At 46.0% G+C, this 13,248-nt stretch overlaps 1 protein-coding gene across 1 annotated transcript in view; it reads right to left on the bottom strand.

Annotated features, from left to right (window-relative positions):
* SYCP2 (synaptonemal complex protein 2) overlaps window positions 1-13,248 on the bottom strand; it is a 113,043-nt gene that overhangs the window by 46,952 nt on the left and 52,843 nt on the right. The window contains exon 13 of the mRNA XM_083150084.1: window positions 2,297-2,431. Coding sequence (XP_083006210.1) covers window positions 2,297-2,431 — 135 coding nt within the window. The remainder of the gene's footprint in view (window positions 1-2,296; window positions 2,432-13,248) is intronic.

Here is a 13,248-nt window from a genome sequence, read left to right as displayed (position 1 = left end):
ACACCGTGCATTTTCATTTAGACCATTGCCGGGGGTGTGTGTGTGAAGTTACCATAGGCACGGCTTGAGCCAGCGCTGGGAGATAAGAGCAGCTCCCAGCGGCGGCTTTTCCATTGCAGTGAACACTGCACCCATGTTCAACTTAGAACACTTGCCTGGTTGAAAGACCGTTTATACCGCCTACAAACCCGGGTTAAGGCTGGTGTAAAAGTGGCAAGACAGTCACAGAAAAGAGAAGTGGATAGGAATAAATGTATTGGCCAATCATCTCTGCTACTTTATCTCTCCAGTTGATCACACTCCAAGGCTTACTACATGTTCCTAGAAGTTGTAAACTGATCATTGTGGCTCCCACCAATCCTCCCGCTGACATTACAGCCCTTGCTGGCACCAGGCAGCACCTGCTATTATACATTGCTGCATCCTGGCACCAGAGCGGTGTGGCCGGGGTTATATATAAGCACATAGGGTATAAGTAACAGTAACTTGTGTACATGGTGAAAACAGGAGGAGTCCGGAACGCCAGAATAGAAGGAAGTCATGCTGCAACCTGTGCTGCCATTTGGCATCTGTTTGTGTCCCTGTCAGGGCTCCGGCATGTGAGACCCCACTGGCACATGTGCAGCTGTATAACCACTGCTAGAACTCTCCTATCTCACCACCGCACCACTGTATACTATTCACCAGGAGAGGGGGGGTCGGGCATTGCTGTCGCTGCTCAGGAGGGGGAGAGGGAGGGTCGGGCACTGCTGCTCTGCTCTTGAGGGGTAGACGAGGAGTCAGGCAGCACTGCCATTGATCAGGAAGGGGGGAGTCAGGCACTGCTGCTGCTCTTGAGGGGGAGACAAGGGGTCCAGCAGCACTGCACTGCTGCAGCTGCTCAAGAGGGGGGACGAGGAGTTAGGCAGCACTGCCACTGGTCTGGAGGGTGGGGGGAGTTGGGCACCGCTGTCTGCGATTCCGCTGCTCTGGAGGGGGAGACGTGGGTCGGGCACTGCTGCTGTTGATCTCCCCATGCGATCTGCATGGGAATTGTGTGCGATGCGAACAGGACCTAGTTCAAAAAGTATGTGCAGCACATACTTTTTGATCTGTGCAATTTGATGCACGTGGGAGTTTGTATCGCACCTGCAAATCGCAGTGCGTATGGGCACTTTGAGGTTGAGAACCACTGCCTTATACCATACCGTCCCAAACTATTTAGGTTCTAAGTGCAAAAACTGTGCCTACATGTAATAATCCTTTAGTCCATTTTATCTCAATATGATATTTTAAAACCTCCAACCTAAAGGTGCGTACACACGTACAGATTTTCTGTCTGATCAGAATGATTTAAACAATTTGTCATTTGCTCCCATACATTTCCAGGTTTTTGTTACCACCAGATAAATCAGACAGAAAATCTGTACATGTGTACGCACCTTTACCTTCATAATAAACACAAGATCAGCTAAACTGAGTTTGTACATTTTTATGTGGTTTCCTGTGCACTCTGGACCTGATGCAGTGATGGATGCTTTTGGCCAAAGACGCAGTTGCTGTTCAAAAATATTCGGTTCTTTCTCATCTTTGCAGCCACTTCGCTCACCACAACTTTACTAAAGGTAATAAGTGGTGGTGTGAACACAGGAGGGGGGCGTGGACCCAGGGTGGTGTGGGTTACGCTACGTAAGTTCCGTAGCGTAAGCTGTGGCCGCAAAAATGAGGAAGTACCAAATATTCTACTGCCTGCAGGAGGCATCTGAAGGAAAAAGATGCCTCCTGCCAACAGCTCAGTTCCGAGTGTTTTGCATTGTGGAATCGGATTATTGGTGGCAGCATTGGCCATCTGAGTAAGTCTAAGCTTACTCAGAATGGCCACCTCCTGCCTGCTTGCGAGGTCAGTAAAACTTCACTGGACAATACAGACACTTCCCACTTAACAGGATGGACACAAAATGTTTTCTGTAAAACCAAGAAGTGTCACTGCTGTTCTGCCCATAGGTGCCCGCAGCAATTCAATTATGCTTTGGGCTTGGGGGCATTGTGAAAGATCTCACAGCAGACCTGCAAATGCACAGAGTGGCAACTATGCATGCGCCGATCTGTGAACATTGGAGATGTAAGTAAACCATTTGTTTAAAATACATCTCTTAATGAGGCCCATAGATAGCATAAACATTATGACCCCTATATTAGTAATGTGTGGATATGAATTAATAAAAATAAGTAGCTATTGCAGTATAATAATGTCTAAAAAAAAAATGTATACAAAAAAAATATTGTACAACTAATTTAATAAGGGTAATTTTTCCACCTTTTTTTCTGGATGTGCTTGTATCCCAGTTTTGCTTAAGATGGGTGAAGATGTTCTCAAATTCTGCTCACTATGTATATCTTCTGGTATAGCTAGAATGTTCACGCCACTTATAGTAGTGTCATCCAGTTTGGCCTACAGTGGATGGAACATAAATCACAGAATTGTTATCATCTATAACTTTATTTTTATTTTTATAATACATCATATGAAATTATGAAACTCGCTAAAATCACCCTCACTACACTGCAGCCCATCCTTCACTCACACTACTCCCTCTGCATTTTCGACTAGCTCAAATCCCATGGCCTTTTTAACGGGATGCAGTTAATATCCCGGCGGTCGGGATCCCGGCGTTCAGAATCCCGACGCCGGAATCCCGACCGCCGAAATACCGACATATTCTCCCTCCGTGGGTGTCCACGACACCCCTGGAGGGAGAATAAATTAGTGTGCCGAGCGTAGCGAGGCACCGGGCCCGCTGCGTGGCGAGCGCAGCGAGCCCGCAAGGGGGAGCGATCCACGTCCCCCCCTTGTCGGCATTTCGGCTGTCGGGATTCCGGCGTCGGGATTCTGAACGCCGGGATCCCGACCGCCGGGATTCAGTACTGAATCCTTTTTAACTAACCATCTTGCTCCTACTGAGCTGAATCTGAGGTGTGCATAAAGTGGTTATAGATCCATGAAGCCGCATAAGACAAATTTACTACCTTCTGCTAATGCAACATTCTGTTCAGCTAATGTGCATTGCAAGCCAATTGATATAACACCAGGTGCTGTGACCATCATTGGTATTGGCACTTGTGCCAGCCCCAAGCTAGGTACAAGATATCTGGCAAAATGGACATAAATTCCCCAACTGCACAACCGAGAATTACAGAGATTTTGATACATGCCCACAAAACGTAATTAAGTCAGGATGCTTACGTGCGATCCCATCTACAACCACCCACGTGCCGCCTCACAAAATTTACTATTTCTCAGATAGACAGTGCCAGCAATGCTCGATGCCACTCATAATAGGAAGAGGACATATGCAAAGATGCAAATCTACTGTACTGTATGCAATGGTGCCATTTGCTTCTGTGCACAGAGATCTATAATGCCCCTTCCCCACTGCAGCTCTTAAACGGTAAATTGCTGTTTTTTCCCCACAATTTACCATTTAAGGCTGCAGTGGGAAAGCGCCAGAGTTGAAATACCGGTTAAAGTTAACCGATATTTCAACCCGTTTAAAAAGAAGAGTCCTACACGTTTAAATACAGTTTTTAAGGCAGTGGGAATGCCTCTTAAACGGTATTTAAAATCCCACACTACTTCCCCCTCCCCTGGTACCTTTCCTGGAAGGGTACCTGCACCGCACCCACCCCCTCCCCTGGCACTTACCTGCTTGGGGGATCCGGGCAGCGGGGTCTGGCATGGGCACAGAACTTCAGGTCCCTCCCTGTGGCTGGTGATGGATGCAGGGCAGTGGGGAGGCAGCGGGGTGGGGTCCATTTGGGATCCGGGCAGTCCCTGGGGCTGATGGTAACTAGTAGTTCCCACTATGCGCATGTGTAATGAGCGCAGTGCATATAAATGAGCCACTCATTACATATGCGCATATGTAATGAGATACTCATTTATATGCATGGCGCTCATTACACATGCAATGGTTCACTGCGATGTGAATAGCACTTAAACGGTATTTAAAACGGTAATCTAGTGCAATGTGAATGCTAATACCGTTTTAAATACCGTTTAAAAATACCGGTATTTTAACCGGCTCTGCAGTGGGAAAGCAGCATCAGACTCCAAATCAGCCTCATTGTCTAAACATTGCCTTAACACTCTGCACCAGTGGTTACCAAACTAGGTGCCCTGGGGCACTTGCAGAAGTGGCAAGATTGGTGGTCTATCAAATCAAGTTATTTTTGTTTAATGTGAAAACAGTGCTGTTAGCTGCCAATAACACATGGGTAAACAAATGTCCACCAATACCACATAAGTTAAGGGGCAAATACATTGTACAATTTTGGCTACCTTTGGGCACTATGTGTGTAAGTTGAATTACTACTGGGGGCGTCATGTGTACAATCGGCAATACTGCAGGCATTATGTGGGTAAGCGGCACACATAGCAGTATAAGTGGCACTACTTAGAGCGTTATGTGTGTAAACTGTACTATTGCTGGCATTATATGTGTAAACTATGGGTGAGCGGGTTCGGATTTCCCAAAATCCGAATACCGCTGGACACATTAGATCCCAGTACAAACCCAAGAACTGTTTGGGGATTACCTCCAGGCTCGGGTCTCAGAACATGGTAAAACGTCATCATCCCGCCGTCAGATCTTGCGAGATCCAGACTCAATATAAGTCCCTGCTACCTGCCGCCATCTTTACTCCGGCATTGGAGAGGGTAGTAGGTGGACGGGTCTCTCTGGTGCTGTGGTGGTGGGGACCTGGGGCCTTATTCTAGTTCACTCTTTCTAACAAAATCCTTCTTAGATGGACAAAACCATGTACACTGCAGGTGGGGCAGATGTAACATGTGCAGAGAGAATTAGATGTGGGTGAGTTATTTTGTTTCTGTGCAGGGTAAATACTGGCTGCTTTATTTTTACACTGCAATATAGATCTCACTTTGAAGTAAAACCCCACCCAAATCTAATTCTCTCTGCACAAGTAACATCTGCCCCCCTGCAGTGCACATGGTTTTGTCCATCTAAGAAGGATTTTGTCAGAAAGAGTGAATTAGAATAAGGCCCCTGGTGTATTAGTCCAGTCCTGTGTTTCTGTAAGTCCATTGGTGCTGCTGTATAGATCCAGTCCAGTGATACTGCTGTATAATTCCAGTCCAATGATACTGCTGTATATTTCCAGTCCAGTGATACTGTTGTATAATTCTAGTCCAGTGATACTGCACTTAACCCCTTGGGTGGTATGCTCGATCATATGCCGGAGCTCCCCTGACCCCCTCTTTCCCAGCCGTCATGTAGTTTCCTGCAGTGACGTAGGCGGCAGAATTGTGGATGTTCGGGGCGGCTCGGCGGGATTTGGGAGAGTTCAGGTGCCCGAGTCCTCCCGAGCCGCCGTGAAACATCCCCGAGCCTGCCGCTTGTGTGGTCAGTGATGACTGACAGGCGGCAGGGAAGCTCCGGCATTAGCACGTGAGGTGAGGGGGGGCTTGTGTGATATGTAGTGGGTTTTGATGGGGATAAACCTGTTCTGGTAGGTTTGTCCTGCCCCAGCAAAACCCACCACTCAAGGGGTTAAAGTCCAGTGATACTGCTGTATAAGTTCAGTCCATCGGTACTGCTGTTAAAATCCAGGGTACTTGTTTCCTAGCACGGCGCCCGCGATTTTGATTGTATTGATCGCGGCCGCAAAAATCGCGTCGATCGCATCGCATGCCAACCAAATCGCATGCGATGGACGTGATTTTTGCATTGGAATCAATGTAAAATGGTCCCTGAGACCCAATTTTACAATGATTTCAATGTAAAAAGCCCCCAAACCCCCCATTTTCATTGCAAACCCCCCCTCATGGGTGAAATGGGCCTCCATTGTTAACGCCACCCCACTATTGACGCCAACCCAAAGCGTGGCGAGCGCAGCGGTACGCGTCCTCCGACCTTTTCATACCCCCACTATACACGTCGGCGTGGAGTTGATTTTATAAAGTGTGGCGAGTGCAGCGAGCCACCGAGCCCGAAGTGTGGCGAACGCAGCGAGCCCCGCGCATAACTTTACAGGTATACGCGGCCCCTCGCGGGGCTCGCCACGATTCGGGCTCGCTGCGCTTGCCGCACTTTATAAAATCAACTCCACGCCGACGTGGATAGTGGGGGTATGAAAAGGTCGGAGGACGCGTACCGCCGCTGCTCGCCACGCTTCTGGTTGGCGTCAATAGTGGGGCGGCGTTAACAATGGGGGGGCATTAAGCATACTTAATACCCATGAGGGGGCATATACAATGAGAAATTGGCCATATTGGCCCATTTCCCATTGTTCCCTATGTAAAATCGCGTTGATCGCCATTATAATGGCATGCGATCGATGAGATTTTAACTTTAAAATTCATTTAACATTGTTCTCTATGGGAAAATCGCGTTGATCGCGTCAGTCGCATCGCGTTCCATTATATTGGCACGCGATGGACGCGATCAACGCGATTTTCTCTTTACCGGCAATTAAAGCTGGTAATTGACAGAAAATCGCGTCCAACCTTGACTTAAGGCATGCGATCAACCCCGACGGGCGCCGTGCTAGGAAACAAGTACCAAATCCAGTGGCACTTCCTTTAAAGTCCAGTCCAGTGATACTCCAGAAAGTTAATGGTGATGTGGTGTGCTTAAATGAGGCAACTAGCGAGACATTTGTTGTACAGTATGTAGAAAAGATAGAACTGCGCACCCAATAAGGAATTAATAAATAATATTAATTTATTAAAATGAAATTAATAATAATAATAATAATAATAATAGTACAATGTATACATCTAGAGGCAAAAAGTCTTATTTTTACCTTCTAAAGAAATTAGGTATTTAAAGACAATATGAAAATAAAAAAGGAAAAAAATACAACCAGTTGTATGTAAAAAATAGGATTTTGGTACCTACCGGTAAATCAGTTTCTCTGAATCCGCAGGGAACACTGGTTTACTGTGGGTATTGGAGCTGGGAAGCTGGGCACAATAAAGACATTTGAACAGGCTGGCTCCTCCCCTCTAATACACAGAAGCCCTCAGTTTAGGATATTGGGGAAAGAGAGGAGATGAAGAACCAAACACAAACAAACTAAGAAACCATCCAACCGGATAATATAGTCCCTGGACTACGAAACAATAACAGGCAGGCCACACCGAGCCGGGAGGGTCACCAGTGTCCCCTGCGGATTCAGAGAAATGGATTTACTGTTAGGCACCAAAATCCTATTTTCTCTTACATCCTGGCAGGGGACACTGGTTTACTGTGGGGAGGTTCCAAAGATAGCCCCCTGGGAGGGAGAGCTCAATGGAGCCTGCAATACCAAACGTCCGAACCTTGTGGATGAAGAAGCAAAGGTATCGAACCTGTAAAACTTAACAAATGTATGAGCGGACGACCATGTCACCGCTCTGCAAAGTTGAGACAAAGAAGCACCATGGGCTCCTGCCCAGGATGTACCTACCGATCTGGTAGAATGAGTCGAGATGGAGTACGACCATCAGAAATGGACGTTTGGAGAATAACGAATCTGATCCACCTTGCCAACGTCTGTGTGGTGGCCGGCCAACCTCTGTGGACCGCCTCATAGAGGACAAAAAGAGAATCAGACCCACGGATAGGAGCAGTCTTGAAGACTTAAAACCGTAAGGCTTTTACCACAGCTCAAGAGGCTGAACCCGGTGAATCTTCCTGAAAAGCAGGGACAACAATTAGCTGGTTAATATGGAATTCCGAAACCACCTTCGGAAGAAACGTAGGCAGTGCATGGAGTTCCGCTTTGTCATCATGGAAAATTAAGTAGGGTGGCTTGCAGGATAAGGCACCCAGCTCAGAGACTCGTCAAGCCGAAGCCAAAGCGAGAAGAATCACCGTTTTACAAGTTAGGAACTTCAAGTCTATATCTTCCATTGGTTCAAAAGTGGGAGACTGAAGGTAAGACAACACCAAATTGATGTCCCATGGAGGGGGGGAGGCACAAATGTAGGCTGAATTCCCCCTGAAGCAAAGTCTGTAATTAAAACGGTTTATTGATGTGTGTGTGGCCACTGGGAACCAATACATTATATTACTTTCCAGTCCATTTTCACGAACCAGCTTTAAGGATATCCAATTGAGAAGATCACCATACCACTGGGAGGAAAAAGAAACCTTTACAGGTTTGAAAAAACTACACCTCACAGTTAGTCGGGTACTCCCACCACTTCACGATACGCAGAACTGCAATCACTTATTTCAATATTTACCTAATCACTTGCTTTGTTTTACTTTTGTTTTATATACGCACCATCGGAATCCATAACTTTGGGAGCCATCACAATAATAAACACTACTCCGCCAAAATAAGAGACACGGCACATACAGGATTTATACATACGATATTATTGTGTATATATAAGGTTTTTGATGCATTTATGTTGTCTTGCCAATCTAGTAACACCATTTAAAGTGTGCGATTCTGGAAGAATCCCCTCCAATCCCTTTGTATTTTTGACTTTCTAGGGTGTAGGTGACACCCAGGAGGACTCTCTTCTGAGGCTGCATTGCACCACCAGAAACTGTTATCCAAAGCCTCTTTTTCCTGCAGTGATAAAAACAGGGGTTTGGCCAGTGGGGGCACTCCCCCTACCCGCAATGCCATGCCCCTTCACCACCAGGCCACATACATTACATATATGATGGCAATGAGGTTCATTAACCCCTTCCCGACATTTGACGTATATATACGTCATGGCCGGGATGTACTTCCCGACACATGACGTATATATACGTCATGACTTTAAACTGTCACCGCGTCTATAGACGCGGTGACAGTTTAAACATGTCTGCTGTCCCTGACAGCAGACATGTCCCAGCATGCCCAGGGGGGGTGGCGATGCCTCCCCCCCGTCGGCGATCGCTGTGATTGGCTGTTCAATGTGAACAGCCAATCGCAGCGTTTTCCTGTGTTACCGGCGAATCAGACGCTCGGTAACACAGGGATCAATCACCGCCGGGTGTGAGGGGGTCACCGGTGATGACCACACCTCACCCCACCTGCCCCCAAGGCTGTGATCGGACCGACGGACCAATCACAGCCATGGCGCGTGATTTAAACTAACGGTGACTGCGCTGCAGACGCCATTCCGGTCTGGAATTGCGTGCAGAGCGGTCACCGTGCCAATCTGTTGTGATATACTGACCTGATCCTTGCCTGATACTTACCTGATCACCGCTGGTAGCGTGCTGCCAGCAGCTGGATGCTTCCTGGATCTTGTGACTTCCTGTGTGCTGCTGCTGCAGTGTCATAGAGTGACAGATAGTGAGAGATAGTGACAGAGAGTGATAGAGAGTGCTATATTTTGTGTCTGCTGCCCCCCCTTTTGTGCTGATCAGTATATCTGTGCTGATCAGCAACTTTTTGGGGGTGCAGGTTTTTTTTTTTTTTATATATATACCTGTCAGTTGCACCAAAGGTTGTGCTGCCTGTGCAACTGACTGCTGCCCCCCCTGCTGCCCCCCCTTTTGTGCTGATCAGTATAAATTAACTGATCAGCAACTTTTTGGGGGTGCAGGTTTTTTTTTTTTATATATACCCTGTCAGGTTGCACCCACAGTTGTGTGCCTGCTGCCCCTCACTGCTAATCAGTGTTGCATCACTGCATCACTGATCTGCAGTTTTTTTTTTTGGGAGAGTGCAGTGGGGTTTTGTTTTTACACCCACGTTGCTTTTGTGGGTGTCCTGTGGCCGCTGAGCGCTGATCAGTGACGTACATCACTGAACAGCATTTTTGGCACAGGGTTGATATAATTTTTTTTCTGCAGTTTTTTTAAATTTTTTTTTTTTTTGGAGAGTGCTGTGGTTTATTTTTTTTAAATTGTTTTTACACCCACGTTGCTTTTGTGGGTGTCCTGTGGCCGCTGAGCGCTGATCAGTGACGTACATCACTGAACAGCATTTTTGGCACAGGGTTGATATAATTTTTTTTCTGCAGTTTTTTTAAATTGTTTTTTTTTTGGAGAGTGCTGTGGTTTATTTTTTTTAAATTGTTTTTACACCCACGTTGCTTTTGTGGGTGTCCTGTGGCCGCTGAGCGCTGATCAGTGACGTACATCACTGATCAGCATTTTCGGCACAGGGTTGATCTATTTTTTTTTTGGATCAAATTCCTGTTGCCTTTGAGCGCTGTTCAGTGACGGACGTTACTGACCAACATCTGTGCTCAATTTTTGGCGCAGGACCTTTTTTTTTTAAACCCCTTCAAGGTTGTACCAAAAGCTGCCTTGAAGTTGCTGAGTGACGTACATCACAGATCAGCATTTTTGCCACAGGGTTGATCTAATTTTTTTTTTTTTTTATTGGGATCAAATTCCTGTATAAAGTATTTTTTTTTCTGCACTACATACACACTACACACTACATAACCCCCGTGTTGAAATAAAGTTTGTACCCCCCCTACACTATACACGTGTTGAAACATTACACTTACAGAAACACAAAAATAAAAATGTCATCCCAAATGTCATCCCAGTCATCCAGAAGAATGTATTCAGCGGAGGAGGCATATGCCATGCTTGCCTCTGACTCTGACACAGCCAGTGATGCAAGCGGGGAATTTGAAGGATTCGTCTTAACCTCATCTTCCTCCTCTAGTGATGAGGGACCCCCTCAAAGACGCCCCCGTAGAGCAGCTGAGACCCCCCCCCCAAATGATTGATCCCGTATGGACCCCACCACCAGACAATTTTGAGCCCCAGGTTCCTGAGTTTTTGGCCATCCCAGGAATCCAATTTGATTCAACAGGTCTCAGAGAAATTGACTTTTTCAAATTATTTTTCTCTGATGATTTTATAAATTTAATGGTGGACCAAAGTAATTTATATGCCCAGCAGTTTATTGCTCAAAACCCCACGTCATCATTTGCTAGGTGGACCCCTGTAGATGCAGTAGAGATGATGACGTTTTGGGGTCTGGTGTTACATATGGGCATAGTAAAAAAGCCAGAAATTAGGCAATATTGGAGTACAGATGTTCTGTACAGCACCCCACTTCACCGTATGGCCATGACTCGGACTCGTTTTGAGACAATCCTTAAATTTTTACATTACACCGATAATGCACAGTGCCCACCCAGAGATGATCCCACCTTTGACCGGCTATTCAAAGTCAGGCCGGTCATTGATCATTTCAGTGCCAAATTTGCAGAGATGTACATCCCTGAAAAATTTATTTGTATCGACGAGTCCCTTATACATTTTAAAGGAAGGGTTAAATTCCGCCAGTACCTTCCCAGTAAGAGGGCAAGGTATGGCATAAAAATGTATAAACTGTGTGAAAGCACCTCAGGGTACACCCACAGGTTTAGGGTATATGAAGGGAAGGATTCAAGAATTGAACCGCCAGAATGCCCCCCCTCCCTCGTAGGTGTTAGTGGAAAAATTGTCTGGGATTTAGTGCACCCCTTCCTGGATAAAGGTTATCACCTCTATGTGGATAACTTTTACACTAGCATCCCCCTGTTTAAGGCCCTTGGTTCAAGAGGTACAGCAGCTTGCGGTACTGTGCGCAAGAACCAAAGAGGCCTCCCAAAAACGCACATTGCCCAAGTACTGAGAAGGGGTGAAAGCAGGGCACAATCCACCGAAAATATGTTGTTGGTCAAATATAAGGACAAGAGGGATGTCCTTATACTGACAACAATTCATGGAGACAGTACCACCTCCGTCCCTGTACGAGGTACCAGTACACACACCTCAAAACCTAATTGTATCCTAGATTACAATAAGTACATGGGCGGAGTGGATCTTTCAGATCAGGTACTGAAGCCGTACAGTGCCCTGCGGAAAACAAAAATCTGGTACAAGAAGCTGGCCGTGTATATCATCCAGATGGCACTGTATAACGCTTACGTGCTATTCCGTTCTACCAGCCAGAGGGGGACATTTATGCACTTTCAAGAGGAAGTCATAAAGGGCCTAATATTTGGGAACCAGCAGGCAGAGGGCCCCAGTACTTCTAGTACTGGCCCCCGTATTGTACCAGGGCAGCATTTTCCTAACGAAATCCCCTCCACTGCAAAAAAGGGCAGGACACAAAAAAGGTGCAAAGTTTGCTATAAAAAGGGAATAAGAAAGGATACTATTTTCCACTGTGAAACTTGCCCCGACAAACCCGGCCTATGTATAAAGGAGTGTTTTAAAATATACCACACATCTATGGATTATTAGGTTCATCATTTCACCGTGCTTCGGGGGTCTTGCTAATGCCACATAGCACCCACCATTCATTCCACCAGAATCTGAGCTGCAAAATCCAAATATCACTCCTTCCCTTCTGAGTCCTGCCATGCACCCAACTGGTATTTTTTGGTCACATATGAGGCATTGCCATACTCGGGAGAAATTGGGGCACAGATTTTGGGGTGCTTTTTCTCCTTCATACCTTATGAAAATGAAAAATTGAGCCAGAACTGCATTTTTGTGTAAAAAAATGTAATTTTTCATTTGCACAGCCCAGTTGTATCAAAATTGGTGAAACCCCTGGGGGTTTGAAATGTACACTATACCCCTAGATGAATTCCCTGAGGGGTGTAGTTTGCAAAATGGGGTCACTTGTGGGGGGGTTCCACTGTATTGGTGCTTCGGGGGTCTTGCTAATGCAACATAGCACCCACCAACATTCCACCAGAATCTGTGCTGCAAAATCCAAATATCACTCCTTCCCTTCTGAGTCCTGCCATGCACCCAAATGGTATTTTTTGGTCACATGTGAGGCATTGCCGTACTCGGGAGAAATTGGGGCACAGATTTTGGGGTGCTTTGTCTCCTTCATTCCTTGTGAAAATGAAAAATTTTGAGCCAGAACTGCATTTTTGTGTAAAAAAATTAATTTTTCATTTTCACAGCCCAGTTGTACCACAATTGGTGAAACCCCTGGGGGTTTGAAATGTACACTATACCCCTAGATGAATTCCCTGAGGGGTGTAGTTTGCAAAATGGGGTCACTTGTGGGGGGGTTCCTAACTTTTAGCATCTTATGGTGCCTAGAAACCTACATGGTGCCTAAAAAATAATCTCATAAAAAGGAGGCTCCAAAATCAAGTAGGTGCTCCTTCTATTATGAAGCCTGTGGTTTGGTCAACGTGCACACTAGGGCCACATATAGGATATCTATGAAAACAAAAGAATTGGGGGAATCAATTTTTAGTCACATTTTTAGTCACATTTCTCTAGTAAAATCTACTGTGTTCCTTAGAAAAATGTATTAAAATTGCAAATCTGCAAA

The sequence above is a fragment of the Crinia signifera genome, chromosome 6 (assembly GCF_055691185.1).
Source record: "Crinia signifera chromosome 6, ASM5569118v1, whole genome shotgun sequence".
Taxonomy (NCBI): Eukaryota; Metazoa; Chordata; class Amphibia; order Anura; family Myobatrachidae; genus Crinia; species Crinia signifera.
The sequence above is the reverse complement of the archived record's forward strand: the minus strand, read 5'-3'. Positions and strand labels throughout refer to the sequence as shown.